We start from the raw sequence: 19,115 nt of genomic DNA, 5'->3' as shown, positions 1-19,115 counted from the left end.
TCTCACCTAGGGACAAGCCGCTATATTAAAGTCCAAATTCTGTTCTGATTGTCTTTAGTTATTCCTTTTGTTTTCTCTCCGGCTTGTCACTTTTGTTTTTCATTTTTTCCTCCAAATAGAAAAAACATGATCAACTCAAGAGACACAGGAAGGTAAGTGCTAGGATTACAGGACAGAGCACTCTTAACTCTAGTTCTATGTAACACAATGGACAAGCAAAGAGAACTACCCACTCACCTTCCCCGCACTGTCCTGCCTTGCCGCCCACGTTCCCCCACCATCTTGTGTGAATACGTAATCATTTCGAATCAAATTTTAATCCCAGTTTTGGGCTCCATTTTCCAGCTGGGGAGTGATTGAGGGGAGCAGGGTGGGGAACAACCGTCTGAAAAAGTTACATAAACCTCAATTCCAGGAGACTCTAGCTCAGATGCGTCATTCTCAAATTGCGGCTCCAAGACCAAGCAACAAACCTCGCGAGACAACTGAGTCGACGACGCAGGGGGAGCTTCGCGATCCCGCCGCAAGGAGGAGCACGTGTTTGCTGAACCCGCCCTCTGCGCGTGAGCGTGGGCGTGGGTGTGGGCGCGGGCGCAGGCGAACGGCTGTCGGTCAGGTGTCCTTGTCCCCTTGAGTTGCGCGGGTCGTGTTCGAGGGCATGGACGACAGGTACCCTGCGCTTCGGCGGGCCCAGCTGCGTCTGGATTTCATCCACGCCAACTCGTGAGTGCCGAGGTGGGGTGGGGGTTGGGGAGGGTCTCTGCGCCCGCCATGAAGAAAGTTTTTGCCCGTCCCCTGAGGAATACTCAGCAAGTGAACTTGATTTATGGATTTATTTATTTATTTGAGCTGTATAGGCTTTTTTAAAACGATGAAAGCATAATAAAGATATATTCTGGGCCAGGCTGAACCCTTTAGGTGCTCTTCAGTGAACACCAAGTGGTTGGAAGGCCCTACATTTATCATTTAACACAACTGTTTAATTGTTGGTCAGCAGAACTGTGATTCTACCAATCCTGCCTAACCTTAGTCTGCCTAACACACTGACAATTTAAACATTAAAGTTGCCCTTCAAACAGAGTAATTTGCATATATTGATTTCAAACTCTATGGCCTCCTGAGTCTTTTCAAAAATGTAACCTCTCTAAGGATAGGAATCTCACCTTTTAGTTATTTGGTCATTTCTTCTTCTCTGCCATGCCTGTCTGCCTTTTAGAGCTTCTCAGGTGTCATTTCAGATACTCAGATTGCAGAGGGGAATGACAGAGGTTTTTTCTCTCATCTGCCATTTCCCATACAGCAAATTATAGCAGTTAGTGCTATTTAATTCACAGTGGAACGTCCGGGTTTTTCTTTATGTTTCTTTTTTCTTTTTTTTTTTTTGACATCTTTTGGTAATTTGGATTTACTAAATATGGGGACTGATATCAGGGATGTACCAAATTTGAAACCACAGAAATGGAGGTATAAAGAAAGCCAGGGAAGGCCAGCCTTGCTGTGTGGGACAGACTGTATAATTTTAACATAGCAGAGTTAAACAGGCAATATTCAGCAGGTACTCAGTTTTTATCTCTCTATAGAGAATGATGTCAAGCTGGAAAAGGTGGAACAAAAAGTTAAAAGGTAGCTGAGGTGGAAGACAAATAAAGAAATAATAGTTTCGAGTGAGTTTAAGAAAAATGCTCAGGGCAGTGCTGGAAGGACTGTGAATTTTATCTCAGAAAAATTCCTCAGCCTCAGTTTTATATGGATTTTGTGGCTACTGCTTCACAACCTCCATTCCCCCAAACCACCCTGTGGTAGCCACTTCCCCAGTCCCATTTTCAACTGGTGGTGTAGTAACTTAAGTGACAGCGACATGGAGTAACAACAAAATTAGATACAAATGGAAGACTTCTCAGCTCCTCCAGCTAGATTGGTTGGTTGGATTTGGAGACAGGGTCTTGCTCTGTGGCCCAGGCTGGTATGCAGTGATATGATCATAGTTCTCTGTAGCCTTGAACTCCAGGGCTCAAGTGATCCTCCAGCCTCAGCCTTCCGAGTAGCTGGGACTACAGGCATGCACCCCTATGCCCGGCTAATTCTTTTTTTTTTTTAATTTTTAGTAGAGATGGGGTCTGGCTCTGTTGCTCAGGCTGGCCTTGAACTCCTGAGCTCAAGTGATCCTCCCACTTCGGCCTCCCAGAGTGCTGGGATTACAGTCATGAGCCACTGAGCTCAGCCCAGGTAGATTTTTGTTTGAGACTTCCTACTGCAAAAGGAGTGATTTTTAAATTTCTCCCTTTACCTCTATGTCCAATCCAGAGTGCATGCTTTCTCTAAATATGTTTCAAATCATCCATTTCTCTCTGTCTCCACTGCCACTGACTTTAGTGCAAGCCACCAACTGTGCCTTGTCCAGACTATTCCAGACAGCCTCTTAACTGGGTTCTTTGCTTCCCATTCTGGCTGCTAGATGGTCCATTTTCCTGGAAAGCTGCCAGAGTGAGCTTTTTAAAATGTAAACCAACTTACGCCCCTTTTCTTAAAACACTACAGTGGTTTCCAGTTGTATGTCAGCCAAGTACAAGCTCTTCTCTATGGGCTAGGAAGCCCTGCATGACCCAGCCATGCCCTCATCTCAACCTGTTCTCCCCATTTTACCATAAGCGGAGCTCACTGGTCTCCTTAGCTCTTTTTCTGCTTCGAGGGTCTTTGTATCTCTTGCTCTTGGTAAAAAGTTTCTACCGTACTCTGCAAGGGAGTGAATTCTCTCATCCTTCAGGACTCAGTTTAAATACCTTTTACCAAGAGGTGCTTTCCCTACCACCATGCCCCTCCTCACCAGTTACTCTTTCCCATCACTACTACGAAGTTAGCACTCAGTCAAAATCTGTAATATCATCTTCATAAGTTTGTTTACTTGTGTGTTTTCCGTGTACCCCACCAGCTTGAGCTCCAGGACATCCAAGACCCTGCCTGTACACATTGGCACATGGTAGGCAGTCAGTGACAATCTCTTGAATGAGCTAGTGCAGAAATTCATACGACATTTTTGGTCAGAATTACTGCAGTTGCTTTTCTAAAGGATTGTTTATGTATTGAATTTTTGTATATTGAATCATGTACTTTAAATTTCCTAGAAGGGCTTGTGATTTAAAGTCCTGATTTTGTAAAGCATATCGTATTTCTCTTTTACACCATTTTACATTTTTATAATGGCTTTCTTTTGGGTGAAGGACATCTTTTTGTAACAATAACATTTTAGTAGTTTTTTTTTCTTAATTACAAAATTTAAAGCTTACTTGACTCATGAGACTTTTAATCGTCCTCTGTGTTTGAAACTCCAAAATGTGGGGATATATTCTCTCTCTCTCTCTGTGTGTGTGTGTGTGTGTTTTAAAAATACATTTTAAACTAAAGTGTTGTCCTGTGGCCTGAGGTTGCAGATGATGCTTTCTCTTGTATAGAAGAGCAGATGTATTTTTGATAAATGAGGCTCTCTTGCTTCTGTTACCTGTTTACTAAATATAGAAAGAAAATTGCATGCTGAATATTCCCTTAATGTTGTTATAAGGTTGCTGATTGAAATATGCCGCATCAGGACATGAGAAGCAAGCATGGGAGCCTTAAGCTAGTGTGATTCCACCCTCAGATAACTGTGCAACCTCCAAAATGTTGTAAATACTGAAGGCTGTCTGGAGCATTCTGTTACCGAGGACCTGGCATTCGAGGGTACAGGAGAAAGTGACCTGAGGCCATTTTTAAGGTTAATTAAGGAGCAGGCTTTTCAGCGGTGGAAAGATTCCGCGGAAAAATACAGATTGGTGAGGCACGCAAGGGCTTCCTGCCAGTTCCTTTGCCTGCACATGGAGCCTTATGGCCTTTTAGTAGGCAAGGATTTTGATCAGTATTCTTCAGAAATATCTTGTCTTTAAATAATAGAATTTTAATGAAAAATCCTCTGGGAAAAACCTCACTTGAAAACATGCTTATAAAGTGATATTAAAAGGTCAAAGTTTATTTCAATGATAGATACTAAGGCCCTTAAATTTTTATTTTATTAGAAGTGGACAGGATATTTTGGCAAAAGTGTTTTTAACCCTCGCTTCATAATGGAGGGTATCTAGTTCCGAATCTTGACCGTGCTGAGAGAGTTGTTTCTAGAGTAACTTCTTAATTCACTAGATGTCTGGAACTGGAGAACGTTTGTCTGCAAGAATCTTAAAGCTTTTACATTGATTACACACCTGGTTTAACTTTTTGTTTTCTCTTTATTTCTTCATCAGCACCACTCACAGTTTCCTTTTTGGAGCACTGGCTGAATTGCTGGATAATGCAAGGTAAGGTTTATCTGTGAACAACAGTTACTGAGGGAATTTCATGACATAACTCTTGTCTAATTACATGGGAAGATAAAAAGATCATGTCATATTTTCCCATCTGGAATGTTTTGTGACTTGATTTCCTATAAAATCAAGGTGTTCTAGGAAAAAGGATAGTTGAGAGAAATAATTATTCACCTTTATTTAATTTTAATTTATGATCAAACTTGAAGTCTGTTTTTATGTTAATAACCATTTAATAGTACATATTCATTTAGATATTTTTTGAATTATATGTCTGTATACTTGTCTTGAGAATTTACACATGTATTTGGGCATTTATTGAAGTCTGCGTAGAAGCAAATTGTATAGTTAAGAAAATAGCTAACTTGTTGATCTCTTACTATATATCAGACATACATAAACAGTTTATATATGAGCATTATGTCATGCATCCTTATATCTACACTCTGAGATGGGAATTAATATCCTAGTTCTACATGTGTGGAAATTGATGCATAGAGAGATTGGATGATTTATTCAAAGTCACATAATTCATATTTGGCAGAGCTGGCATTCAAATTTGGGCAGTCTGGCTGCAGAACCTCACTGTCGTATTTTACTGCCTCTAATAAATGTATTAATGATTAAGGAACCCGTTAGACAGTTTAAGTTCTGCTCAGTAGTGTATTTGTGGGAGCTTGTGAGGGGCTTCATTTTTTTTTTTTTTCAGTTAAATTGAATAAAGCATTTGACGTGTTTTATATTGGTATTCCCTATAACAGAAGATTTTTTCCTACCTTTTGCTTAGAAAGCAAAGTCCATCCAGGAAGTAATATGCAGTTGTTAGATCAAGGATCTCAGTAGGAGCCTAAATTCCCTGCCACTGGTTGATAACAGTATTTTAGCTTTTTTTGCATTTGTTCCCCATTTTTTGCCTTAGATGGGAGATAACCCTTCTGAGAGTGTGACCACAAAGTGTAGTCAATTAACCAGCCATCCAGAATTTCCTGCCCGGCGCTAAGTAGAAAGTCGTTATCTCCTCCTTTTAGGAAACTCTCTCTGTTGAGCTAATGGAATCATAAAAAGGGAGGGAAGTAGAGAAAAAGAATAAAGTCTTGTTCAGAGCCATGAACTCAGCTTGGAAGGAGCTAATAAGGATGAAGCTAAGAAAGATAAACACTTTTGATTAGCTTCCCTAAAGGAGCTTAGGGTTGCTACTGTTGCTGCTGCTCAGAGCTTGGAAGCAAGGCTCCTCCTATGTCGTCGGTCCTGCCTCCTACTGAATGGGTCCACTTTCAGCAACTTGACATCTGCAAGTCTGAAAGAACACATTTGTCTATTTTTCCAACTGTCTTTTCTCCTTTGAAGTTGTTTCTTTCATTCATTCAACAAAGGAGGACAAGTAAAATCAGAATGTGGAAGAAGTAGAACAAAAGAAACATTTTATGTAGTAGAGGTTGATTGGGAAAGAAAGATTGACTTCAGACTCAGGGGACTGAGAGAAATGTGATCGATAAACTAATTCTTAGAGCAGCATTTGTAAGCTGGCAGCCTCTTGACCAGGTCCAGCCTGTCTTATGTGTGTTTGGCTCATAGTGAAAGTTTGCACAGTGTTTATAAAGAAAAGGAAGGGAGAAAAAAGGAATTGTTTATAAGGTTTAAGATATTGGAGATATCAAATAAAAAATTTGGGCCCTCTGCCTTCCTTGAAAGATTAGGAGAAGTAGCAACCTCAAGGCCACATTCCTCCACGGGATCAGGGGCTGGAGGTGAGTAGCAGGTGCTCTCTTGGGACCAGCCTGTGCCTTCAGCTTTGCCTCATTTCCAGTTTTCCCCCGTGGACAGCCTCAACCCTTCAGTCCCTCTTTCTTCATGGACGTTTGAGTTTTCCACCATTGCTTAAATGCTAGTATTTGACATCAAAAGAAGCTATTTAACAGACTTAAGATACTCAGTTGGTCTTATGAAGGAGAACTTTATGAAGTCCCCATGTTATTCTAAGAAATTCTTTTATATCATTGTATTCAATATTTTAATGATTTCCTGTAGTTTTAAAAATTAGAACTGAAAGATATTAAAAGAATATTGTAGAGAGAGAAGAAGAATATGTGGTGATATAGGAAGGATTTGTTAGGGTCCTCTTCCTAATACAATAGCTCTTCAGAAAGGAAGTATCCTGGGCTAAAGAACAAAGATTATTATAAAATGTCTTAATATATGATAAAGGTGAATTATTTTATGCCTTAATCCGTGGAAGTGCTGCATGAAAAAACTACCTCTTTAAAAACTTACATTTCAGTACAGTGGCATTTATTAAACATTTATTGTGTACATGGTACTTTGTATAATGCATGATTATATAATGGAGATATTGATACCTATGTGTTATGGAACTATGGTAAGGATCGGAAGAGAATTTTCAAAAATACACCATTCAGTGCTTACTTGATACATGGGAGGTGCTCAAGAAATGGCAGTGGTAACTCCAGAGTGTCTATATAGGGAGGGCTGAGAAGCAGCAATTGGCTAGAGGAAGGAGCCATATGGGACTAACTTCTAGGCCTGTGGAGCAAGTACAGTGTACCTACTCAGATTTGTCTGGGAGTTTTGGGTTTAGAACTGATGGAACTTTTGAGAGACGCTCAGGTTTCCCCACCAGAGTTACGTAGTTGCTGTTGTTGCACTGAGCTTCCTTTTAGACTCCTCCCTGCCTTAACTTACCTTCTTCCTCATCAGCTAAGTCTTCCTTGCCTATGCCTTCCTCCTTTCTCTCACACCCTCGATATTGAAGCCAGAGTCTTCTGGCCCTTTCTTCTTTTCTATTAAAAATTTTACTTTTAAAAATAATTGTAAAAAAATACAAAAATAATATCTGTGAATTTTAGAAAATGGAGAATTTTTTTTAAAACAATCTTCATCAGTACTCTCATCACCTAGAAGAGGAGTCAGCATCCTTTTCTGTAAAAGACCAGATGGTAAATATTTTCACCTCTGTGGGATATGGGGTCTCCTTTGAAACTACTCAACTCTGCCACTGTAGTGCTGAGGCAACCTTAGATACTATGTAATGAATGGGCATGATTGAGTTCCAATAACACTTTATTTACAAACAGTTGATGGGCCATTTTGGTCCGTGGCTATAGTTTTCCAACCTCTAACAAAGAGAAAACTCCTATTAACATTTTGATTTGTTTCCTTCCATGTATGTTCTTTAAAATGTCTTCTTATAGTACACTATTACCTAGTAATTTGATTTTTCTTTTTTTTTTGAACTAAAATATGAAAAACATTCCATGACTTCTGGATTATTTGCCAGCCAGCTTTTTTTTTTTTTTTTAAATTATATCCATTTTGTTAGTTTTTTGTGTAATTCCCACTAAATTCCATCTCTTCTTTCACCTTTCTGAGTTGCAGTCTTTTTCATATTCTCAAATTATGACTAATCATAGGTCTTATGATATAATAGCACAGTGAAACGTTTTAGAAATTGATTTTGAAGCAATTTAAGTGGATTTTTGTATTGTTTGATATCTGACAATAGGTTATACCTTATATAAGCAATTCATTTCATATTGAAGAAATAATATTTTTATATTGTTTCCAGAGATGCAGGGGCTGAAAGACTTGATGTCTTTTCAGGTGAGCAGATTTGCTTTCTTCTTTTATTTTCTTCTAATGGAAAGACTGTAGTTATTTTGCTTGTATTTTATTTCATGAAATAAAACCACATTCTATAGAATTTTAATGTAATCTAAGTGCTTTGTGGGTACAGTGACCCTGTGGGGAGCCAGGGTGAGGAGAGTATACTCTGAGAGTCAAATTGTGTGCTAAAGGACCCATTTACAAAATTAGGTCTTCCAGAGTTTTGTGAATGTATCAGAGTGATTTGGAGCACTCAATTTGCCTGCCATGAGAAACAGTTTTATTTTTAAAAAGTATATTAAATTAACGGTTATTCATAATTAAGCATACATCATTCCCAACTTAGTAGTTTCAAAGTGTGTACGTGAATGTGCGGTATGAGGGCTAGAAAATCCAAACCAAATCTGTTTTCTTTGCTGACTTTATTTGTAGTCATCAAGTATTTATTGCACTCATTAGTTATCTCATTAGACTATGATGCTAATGAAGTTAGGTTCTGTGATCCAGCTCTGTAGAGTAATGCCCAGGTAGTCACGCGGCATCCCTACCACATTTCTGTCAGCTGTTCTGCAATATTGGCTACTGGTCACGGGTGAGAGGATATGCTCCATGATCTAAATCCATATCTCTGTTTAAAAAGCACCTCAGTTAACTGAGTGTTCTGAGTCAGAGGAGTGCTTACGCTTCATGAGAGAGATAGACGTGGACCTCTTGAGATAACTGAGGAAACAATAAATGACACTCTTCATCTCCTTCTCCTCTCCAGGTCCTGAAAAACTTGAGAAATAGAAAAAGAGTCAGCCTTTATTGCTGATAAATGTTAGGCTGGAGTATGTAGCTTAGTGTGAGAGAGCAAATGGACTTGCAGGTCAGACCCCGGGATCACGTGGACTCACCCGCCCAGTGGAGTTGGGCTTCCTCTGAAACTCTTCTGCCCTGGGACAAGGGATCAGGACTCACGCGCTCTGCAGGCAGCTCTCTCCTAGGAGGAAAATGCAGGGTCAGAACTGAGCCTCCCCAGTTTATTCTTCCCTAAGTGACCAGTAGGTGAGTGAGCTAACCTCCACAGGGGAAAAGTGAGTGAAGGCACAGAATAGGGCCTTTCTAGTGAGAAAAAGTCATCTTCCCTTCCATATCCAATAGAGTAAAATAAGATGAACACTCTTGCGTAGGAGAGACTCAGAGTATGGTGGGAATACAGAGAAAGAAGAAATTATGCCTCATATTAAGGGGCTAGAGCTTGAAATATGAATGTGATTTTTGTCAGATACTCCAGAAAGAAAAGAATATTCCTGTCTAGGTAATAATTATGAGAAAACAAATGGAGATAGGCTAGTTCACAGATTCATTAATTTATTCAGTAATAATTTGTTGTCTATTATTCTAGGTACTGGGGATAGTGCACTGAGAAAAATGTTGAGGTCTGTGTTCCCCTGGAACATGTATCCTAATGGGGAGAGATAGACAATACAGAAATGAACAAATATGTAATATACAAGGCAATGATAAGTGCTAAAAGGGAAAAAAATAAAGCAGGATAAGAGAACAGAGAGCCATGGAAGGGGTATACAGCTTTTCATGGGTGGTCTAAGAGGGTTTCTTTAAATAGCTAACACACAAGCAAAGACCTGAATGATGAAAGGGAGGGAGCCACACAGATGTCTGGTGAAAAAGCACTCAGGGAACAATGCTGAGGCTCGGTTGACTCGCACTAAGTGTCAGAACCAAATGAATGAGCATCTTCAATACCATACCAAGGTTTTTTCTGCAGTCAGTGGACCACTGAAGAACTTTGAGCAGTGCCAGTTTTCTAAGTAGACATGTGGTCTTTTTTTTTTTTTTTTTTTTTTTTGAGACGGAGTCTCGCTCTGTCGCCCAGGCTGGAGTGCAGTGGCGAGAGCTCGGCTCACTGCAAGCTCTGCCTCCCGGGTTCACACCATTCTCCTGCCTCAGCCTACCGAGTAGCTGGGACTACAGGTGCCCGCCACCATGCCCGGCTAATTTTTTTTTGTATTTTTAGTAGAGCCGGGGTTTCACCATGTTAGCCAGGATGGTCTTGATCTCCTGACCTTGTGATCTGCCCGCCTCGGCCTCGCAAAGTGCTGGGATTACAGGCTTGAGCCACCGCGCCTGGCTGAGCTCTTTTCTTTTTTAAAGAAAGATACTCATTCCAGAAATACCTTACAAGAGAGTCTGGAGAAGTATGAAAGCAAGGATAGCAGGGAGGTATGGCTGTGGGAATTACCTAGGCAAGATTTCATGAGAATTATAATAGGGCAGTAGTACTAGAAATGGAGGAGGAGAGACAGATGTAAGCTGCATTTCATTCAGAGCACATGCACAATTGATGGAGGGTTGAGAAGACTTGTCCATAGTCACAAAATATAACAAATGTAATCAGAATCCACGCATTATGTTCTTTGGGGTTTGTGACTGGAGACCAGCAGGGAATGAGAGTGTTTATTTCACCCTGCTTTCTCTAAGTACTCAGTTTATCTTCATAAACAAACAAAGTTTGTTGAGATTAAAGTGGCACTTCTTTTTTTTTTTCGAGATGGAGTCTCACTCTGTTGCCCAGGCTGGAGTGCAGTGGCACCATCTCGGCTCATTGCAACCTCCGCTTCCCAGGTTCAAGCAATTCTCCTGCCTCTGCCTTTCCAGTAGCTGGGATTACAGGCACACACCCGGCTAAGTTTTGTATTTTTAGTAGAGACGGGATTTCATCATGTTGGCCAGGCTGCAAACTCCTGACCTCAAGTGATTCCCTCTGCCTCAGCCTCCCAAAGTGCTGGGATTACTGGCATGAGCCACCAGGCATGGCTGGCACTTACTTCTTTTTTGTGTTTATGTATGTTTTGTGAAAAACTGAACTTATAGTTCAGTTTAGCTTAAAATTACCTATTCATGTTTTTATTGATTTACCTGTTCATTTTTTATTGAGGCAAGCCATCTTATGGCTATCAACCTAGCAAACTGATTTTCTTTAAAAAATGGATAAAAAAAGCAGGGACAATGCTTATGCATCAATACATAGGATTATTCTGGGGATACAGAGTTAATCTAAGATTGGACTAGTTTTCAGATTATTTACTGTGGCCTTGAATTATTGTCAATCTTAAATTTCTGTCAACTAATTAATTTGAAGGCTATAAAATTCAAATGAAATATGTTTCCCGTGGTGTTTTATACGTTTGTGTGTATTAGTTCCAGTAAACATGGATATGCATTCGGTACTTTTTTTTAGTGCTTACTAAATGCCAGGCACTGGGCTAGGTGCTGCGTTTACACTCTTAAGGAACTGGCATTTTAGTGTGGAGCCCATGAAAAATGTAGTATGTAGCTGTACTTTGGTGGGTAGAGGGTCCATAGCTTTCCTTATATCTCTGAGGTAACTGTGTTCCAAAAAAGTGTAGGAACCATTGGTCCAAAAGACAAATAGATACACGAACAGGTATTTTAATATACTACAAAGGTACAAAAACAGAGATAAAGGGGTCATTAATTATGGGCACTAATGACATGGAAGGATTAGGAAAGGCTTCCTAAAAGAAGTCTGATATGAACTAATTGAAAGAGAAAATAGGCATTCGCCTGGTGAGTGAAGCGTGGAAAGGGTGGAATGGCATTATGTGCAGCAACTGGAATATGGAGAGAATGTAGAAAAAATGTTTGAGATGTTTAAGATTTGTTCAAGGGGAGTGTTTGTGCAGGAGTGGAAGGTGGCAGTATGGGCAGGTGAGGGAAAGACAAGAAATGAGCTTGGAGAGTTATCCAGATGGCCCGGTCATGGAGGGCAAACAAGATTTGTTAGGTGGTTGGATTTTATCCTGAGAGCATTGGGAAGCTATGGAGAGGTTTTAAGCAGGAGAGCAGTGAAATGCACGACTGACGGAAGACTGGCTGCACCCTGTGACTGTAGGGAGAGCAAGAAGGTAGGGCGCTGTTGTGATCCAGAAAGGAGATGGTGTCTGTATCCCCAGGCAGTATACTGGGGATAGAGAAAGTGGTCAAATGGGAGTCATTAAGGCAGTGAAATTGAGAGGACCAGATGGTTGCCCGTGTGAGGGGTGAGGAGATGGAGAACATAATGATGATCCGAGGTTTTGACTTGCACGGCTGAAGCCTAGGGGCAGGGTGATGCCATTTATTGAACAGTAAACAAGGAGGAGGAGAAAGTGTAACGTGGGAGGAGGTATTTGTTTTGTTTTGGACACGCGTAATTAACAGGTGATAAAATATACCTGAAATTCTTAGTTTTAAGGAATTGAAATAAACAAGGCCAGGTTTCAGAGTGGATAATGGGGGATTATTAAATTTTGAGGCTATACTTGTTTGTCTCTGATTCCTAATATGGATTTACAAAAAAAGGAGATACTGTAGTATATGTCTGCTGGGAATCTTTGGTCTTTCCCAGCCGTTTACTGAAGGAATACCCTTCTTTCTGCAAGCTCCTTCCAGGAGAGATATTTACAAAGAAGTGCAAATCAGCTGTGGCTACCATGCAGAGCTGCCCGAGGCTGAACCTGGTTTTGCATCAGGTGATTCCCAATCCTGGATGAACATTAGAATAACTGAGGGAAATTTTACGAGAAAATACCAATTTCTGAACCCTATCCAAGACCAGTTACATTAGAATATCTCTAGTTGATTTCAATGTGCAACCAAGATTGAGAGCTACTGCCTTATGCAGAGAACTCAACAGAGTTGGATTCCCCTCATTAAACAGTGAGGAAATATCAGCCTTTGAGGGAGGATTAAACAGAACAAGTACCTTAAAAGGGGAAAGGAGGAATGTCCTGACACAGAAGTTGAGGTAAGCAGACCATAGGACTAGGTAGAGAGAAGGAACTGGGAAAATGAAATGGTAGTCCGGATCCTAAAAGTTTACGGACAAAGAAGTAAATTGGAGGGAAGGGGGGATTAGAAGTGGGCACATCACCATGAAATTATAAACCCAGAAAGATTAAGTATGTTTTATAAGTATGTATTCATGGGCTATCTTGAAACTTACTTACTTTTTAAAATGTTAATTCTAGGTGACTTTTTTTTTTTTTTTTTTGAGACAGGGTCTCTCTCTGTTGCCCAGGCTGGAGTGCAGTGGTGTGATCATAGCTTACTGCAAACTTGAAGTCCTAGGCTCAAGTGATCCTCCTGTTCCAGCCTCCCAAGTGGCCAAGACTAGAGGCATGTGCCACCATGCCTGGCTATTTTTTTTGAGATGGAGTTTCGCTCTGTCGCCCAGGCTGGAGTGCAGTGGTGTGATCTGGGCTCACTGCAACCTCTGCCTCCCGGGTTCAAGAGATTCTCCTGCCTTAGCCTCCAGAGTAGCTGGGACTACAGGCACGCGCCACCACACCCAGCTAATTTTTGTATTTTTAGTAGAGGCAGGGTTTCAACATGTTGGCCAGGATGGTCTCAATCTCTCGACCTCGTGATCCGCCCACCTTGGCCTCCCGAAGTGCTGGGATTACAGGCATGAGCCATCGTGCCCAGCCTATTTTTTTATTTTTAATTTTTAGTGGCCATAAGGTCTCACTATGTTGGCCAGGCTGATCTTGAACTCCTGGGCTCAAGCCATCCTCCCTCCTTGGCCTCCCAAAGTGCTGGGATTACAGGCGTGAGCTACCACATCCAGTCTCTAAGTGACTTTTGAACAGAGAAGTTGACTTAATAAATGTGCTGGAAATGAATCTATGGGGACAGAAAGCATATCAGTGATTGCTTGAGGGTAAGGTGAGGGTGATGGGACATGGAAGGGTCCTAAGGGAGGATTTACAAAGGGTCAGGAGGAAACATTTGAGGTGTGGATATGTTCGCTGCTGTGACTGTGGTTATGATTTCATACGTGTGTGTGTGTGTGTGTGTGTGTTAAAATTTGTCAAATTGTGCACTTTAAACATGTGCAGTTTATTGTGCATAAATTATTCCTGAATAACACTGTCATTTAAGAAAGAGAAATGTGCTAGAACTCCTATGTCCAACTACTGAAATTATTTTCAGGGCCAGTTTACAAACTGGGGACTAAAATTAGTCTCATTAGTTTTAGTTACAGCTTTAACTTTATTTATTTATTTTAGAGACAAAGTCTTACTACCTTGGGCAGGCTGGTCTTGAACCCCTGGCCTCAAGTGATCCTCTTGCCTTAGCCTCCCAAAGTTCTGCGATTACAGGCATGAGTCACCACACCCAGCCTACCTCCAACATTTTTGTAAACCAAAGATTATGTTATGTAATTTAATGATATCTTCAAATCATCAAAATTGATTTCAAATAACTTAGCCATTTTCAAAAATTAAGTGCGTCTTGAAGAGGTAAGTATTTGCTCCCATGGAGACGCACTCACAAATGGCTCTTATGAGAATTAACTACTTAGAAGGGAGCCTGATGGATTTAATAAGAATGGCCTAGATTTATTTTATAATTGTGCTTTGGTGGAAGGGCACAAAGGTTGGTCAGTTTGAGCAAAGGATCCTGGGGTCACTTCACCATTTACCTTTTTCCCTCCCCACAGAGAGGAAATTCCTGACATTTAAAGGACTAGTCCAGTTGCAGAGCAGAACATGTCCTGCTGTATACATAATTTTTTCACATGTAGATGTTTTGTGTTAATTTAAAGCCTTTATGTTGCATGATTATTTTTCCCCTGCAGTTTCTTGTGAAGCTGTAGCCAAGACTCCACTCTAGGCTCCATCTTTGTGCCATAACTCTGTCACTCTGTGGCTGCATTGGAGGAAGACGAATAATTATTCTAGCAGCATGGCTTTCTGACTAACAAATTAAGCCCTATGTTTATTAGTAATAACTGCTTTCTCTTACAGTGGATAATGAAAAACTGCAGGGGGGATTCATGTTGTGTTTCCTGGATGATGGATGTGGCATGAGCCCTGGTAAGTTAATTATCTAGATACCTAACTGGCTGTTAAAGGAAACAGTCTGAAAACCTACAAAATAAATAAAAATAAATTGAGCTATCTATGCAAAAACAGGTATGGAGCTATTAAGGAAAATAAGCCCCAGACTTTTTGTTGAACTTTTTAGGTTTAAGTATCCCAGCTGGCAGAGTAAATTTATTGTAACCATCTAAACCAAGACAAAAAGTAAATGTATATTAATATTGTCAGAAAAATGAAAGGCAAATGTTACTGATTGTAAGAAATAAGCATCTGGGAATGAATGGAAAACAAATAGTCACTGAATAGACTCTGAGATTGTTTTTAGCTCATCCTTTAGGTATTGCTTGTGAGAGCCCCAGGCAGTTTCCTGTGCCTGTAGGCTATTTTTAATTTTGCTTAACCTTGAGGTAGAGGTGTCCTCTCCTTGTTTTTAGCCTTGTTTTTTCCTCTGCATTTTGAAAGCTTTACTTGCTTCAAATGAATGTTCCCATCATAAAGAATACATCTACAATATATTTCATGACTTATCTTTGTGTATTCAAGGTTAGCACAAAGCCAGCACATTATAGGTATACAGTGTCTGTGTGCTGTGAAATTGAAATGTGATTCCATCTGAGGGCATTGGGTTGTTTTAGATATTGTATTTCTGAATTCTTTAAACATGGTGTGTTCCACAAGCCAGGGTTTTTGACCACTAGATTTAAAAAATGGTGAGAGTTCAAGTAATATGGAACTGCCATGGTCAGTTCCACAACTGAGGAAAGGATGCATCAGTATGCTCAAATATTGATTTGCTGATAGAAGCTGAAGATATGAGGTATGGCAAATATCTTATTTCAGCTCTGAAGTTTCCCCTTGGTCTGAATAGTTGAAGAGTATTAGCAAGTTTAGAAAGACTGTTTCACCCAGTTTTGTTCTGACTTCGGATGATTTTGATTTTTCCAGGTCATTTTGATTAAAAGTATTCTTGGTCTTTTATTGTTTAAATGAGAAAGAAGAGTTTGTAACAACAACAGAAAAAACCCATGCTGAAAAAAGTAATTTTTCACTTCTAGCCTGAATATTAAGTTCATTTTTTTGAATTCCTAAAATAAATGACAGAATATATGTGATATATTCTAAGGGAATTCCTTACGAAAAGAAGCAACTCTTTTTATATGGGTCATGAACAAAATGTTTGAAACACAGACAAGTGACGGATATTCAGACCTTCAGGAGGAACTCACACTTCAGTTACATAGTAGCATCAAGTAGTAATAAAGTAGAAGGAAGATGACTAAAAGTAGAATCTATCCGTTGTTCAAACGGAGCTAGATCAATCTTGACCCATAGAAAACGACTACAGTACTTTCTGGGTTTTTAAAAAATTCTCTAGTCTTGCCCCTTTATAGTCCATTCCCCACACAGCATCCTGAGTGATTTTCTTTCTTTTAATGTACATTTTCCTGCTGAAAACCCTCAGTGATTTTCCATTACTTAATACAATTTGTACTCTCAGCATCTCTTCCAAGACCTTACATTATTTGGCCCTATGCACCTCTTTGGCCTTTTCTTGTTCTTCCCGCTTCCTCCCTTAGAACACTCCACCCACACATGGCTGACCCCTCATCATTTGAATCCATCTCATGTTAACCATCTGCTAGTGGCCTTCCCTGATCATTCTGTCTGCAGGCCACATTCCTGTTAATTCTCTATCGCATTACCCTGGTTTTGTTTTCTTCACTTAATACTCAGTCAGAAATGATCTTATGTATTAGTTTACTTTCAGTCTGTTTCTCCTACCATGACATAATGTTGTCCAAGGCAGGAGCCATGCCTGGCCTGTTCAGTGGTTTATTCCCATGCTCAGAACCTGGTAACCATGCATGTGAGTTCATGTAGTGTGTAATGAACACATGGGATTTGGTTCAGAGCTATACCATGTCTGTACCAAGACTTAGAACTTTGGGTTATAATCCTAGCTGTACCCTCTATCAGCTCTGTGACCTTGGGCAGGTTTTTAAAACTCCTTAGACTTACATTTGCTCATCTGTGACATGCAGGTCATAGTAATAATACCTTTCTTGTTTTGTTATAAATATTAAATAAGCTGTGCATGTAAGTATACAACATAGTACCTAGCATATACTAAACAATCAATAAGTGTTAGCTAAGATTGTCATTATGGATATCCTTACCTAATGCCTAACCCCTCATAGGAACACATCATAGGAGGTCCAGTTAGTTTCAGAGAAGCAGAATGTTTGGTGGCTTTTACACACCTCATACCATGTGCCACTGAACTATAGCATGTCTGTACCCAGACTGACACAGGGTCCTCAGGACAATTCTTCAGCATGTATTCAGGTAGGCCAACAAGAAGAACATTCTTGGTTCTGGAGGTTGGCATTAATATATTCTGAAGTCCAGAGGATTACTGTCTAGAATTCCAGAATACCTGGAGAGGTCGGGAGAATGACTTGGAATGTCTGAAATGATTAGCCTTCTTTCCCAGGTAGTATCAGAGTAGAGGTCATCCTGCCCCTCTTAGTCTCACATGGGCCTGGTTAAGGGCTAAATTCGTGGGGAAATTACTAGTGGTACAAGTAATTATAACACTTGTAATTTGGTAACACCCACCAAGTGCCAAGTTTTGTGTTCAGGATTTCACAAATACATCATCTCATTTCATTTGTTTTATTTGTCTTCATCAGCAACACCGTGATATAAGTATTACGTAGTTCCCTCTTACAGCACATGGAAATTAAGGCTCAGACTTTTAAACTCTACCTAAGGCCACATGGTTAGGTCTGTCTCATCTCTTTCAGTATACAGTTGTTTCTTAGTATCTGTAGGGAATGGATTCCAGGACCTTTCTAGGATACCAAAAGCTGTGGAAAGAAGATGGCACGGTATTTCCGTATAACCTATATATATCCTCCTGTATACTTTAAATCTTTTCCAGGTTCCTTATAATACCCAATGCAGTGTAAATGCTATTAAATAGTTGTTATACTTTGTTGTTTAGAGAATAATGACAAAAAAAAAGTCTGTACGTGGTCAGTCCAGACGCAATTTATTTTTTTTCTGAATATTTTCAGTCCAAGATTAGTTGAGTCCATGAATGTGGAGCCTGCCGTACCTTGGGCTGACTGTAAAACCATTAAGACCCTTGTCAGAGACTATGGATTCTGATGAAAATCCTTGTCTCTGGGCTGACCCAAGAGCTATGGGTTTGTCCTGATGTTCTGAGGAATGTGAGATCCTGACAACTGGGCCTCAGGCCAGTGTCAAAGAGTCTTCCTAACCACCTTAAAAGTCACTGTCGATTACAGAGGAAGCTTCAGACATCATTTACTTTGGACGATCCAAAAAACGGCTGTCAACCTTGAAGTTCATAGGGCAATACGGCAATGGTCTTAAAAGGTGAGAATTTTTTTTCCCTTAAGACATATATTATTGATACTGGGAACACTGTTTATAAAGCAGTTTACACAGAATGATGCAGGCATGTAAAGCTTTAAAAAACATATAAACTTGAGGCAGGGGTGACCTACTTTGTGTTGGAATCTCCATATACAAAACTGACTTTTTTTTTTTGAGACAGATTCTCACTCTGTCACCCTGGCTGGAGTGCAGTGGTGCGATCTTGGCTCACTGCAACCTCTGCCTCCTGGGTTCAAGTGATTCTCCTGCCTCAGCCTTCTGGGCAGCTGGGATTACAGGCATGAACCACCATGCTCAGCTAATTTTTGTATTTTTGTAGAGACAGAGTTTCACCATGTTGGCCAGGCTAGTCTCGAACTCCTGACCTCAAGTAATCAGCCCGCCTCGGCCTCCCAAAGTGCTGGAATTACAGGCATGAGCCACCACGCCCGGCCCATAACTGACTTTTATCTTTACAACATTTTAAGTTAATTCTCCCAAATAATAAAATAAATCCTCTTTCAAAGATTCCTGAAGCGGTACCCCTGTACTTTAGTGCTTTGTTGCATCTCTATGTTCTGTTGTTTCCCAAAGCATATTTTAACCTAGGTGCTGTGTCTGCAGCTCTTTGTTTTAGTATGCTGCATTGAAAGGTCAGGACATGAGGCTCACTTGTACGGCTCCTACCTGAGACAGATGATTGTTCTTTTGAGCCCTGAATGGACCCTTTCCCCTGCAGCCAAACCTCAAGCAAGAGTGTGGAGCTGGCTTAGTTCAAATTCTTCTGCTTTACTTTGAAAAAAAAAAAAAAAATTGTACCCTCTTGATGACGGGTCAGCAGAACAGAGTGTTGGAAAGAACATCCTGT

The 19,115-nt window shown here is 40.3% G+C and overlaps 1 protein-coding gene and 1 long non-coding RNA gene across 3 annotated transcripts in view; one reads left to right on the top strand and one right to left on the bottom strand.

The window, feature by feature from the left end:
* The first annotated feature begins 231 nt into the window (after positions 1 to 231).
* MORC1 (MORC family CW-type zinc finger 1) overlaps positions 232 to 19,115 on the top strand; it is a 165,993-nt gene continuing 147,109 nt past the window's right edge. The window contains exons 1-5 of one of the 2 annotated variants that reach the window (XM_004036029.5): positions 232 to 723; positions 4,269 to 4,322; positions 7,912 to 7,946; positions 14,768 to 14,836; positions 18,157 to 18,247. In XM_004036029.5, coding sequence (XP_004036077.2) covers positions 659 to 723; positions 4,269 to 4,322; positions 7,912 to 7,946; positions 14,768 to 14,836; positions 18,157 to 18,247 — 314 coding nt within the window. In that variant the 5' untranslated portion in view covers positions 232 to 658. The remainder of the gene's footprint in view (positions 724 to 4,268; positions 4,323 to 7,911; positions 7,947 to 14,767; positions 14,837 to 18,156; positions 18,248 to 19,115) is intronic. The other variant, XM_019023101.4, reaches the window with a different exon arrangement.
* LOC134758078 (uncharacterized) lies at positions 8,355 to 17,207 on the bottom strand. The gene is made up of 3 exons (XR_010132898.1): positions 17,104 to 17,207; positions 8,846 to 8,931; positions 8,355 to 8,726 (listed from the first exon to the last, which is right to left on the bottom strand). It is a non-coding gene; the product is annotated as an uncharacterized lncRNA (long non-coding RNA).

This window comes from Gorilla gorilla, chromosome 2 (genome assembly GCF_029281585.2).
Source record: "Gorilla gorilla gorilla isolate KB3781 chromosome 2, NHGRI_mGorGor1-v2.1_pri, whole genome shotgun sequence".
Lineage (NCBI taxonomy): Eukaryota > Metazoa > Chordata > Mammalia > Primates > Hominidae > Gorilla > Gorilla gorilla.
The sequence above is the reverse complement of the archived record's forward strand: the minus strand, read 5'-3'. Positions and strand labels throughout refer to the sequence as shown.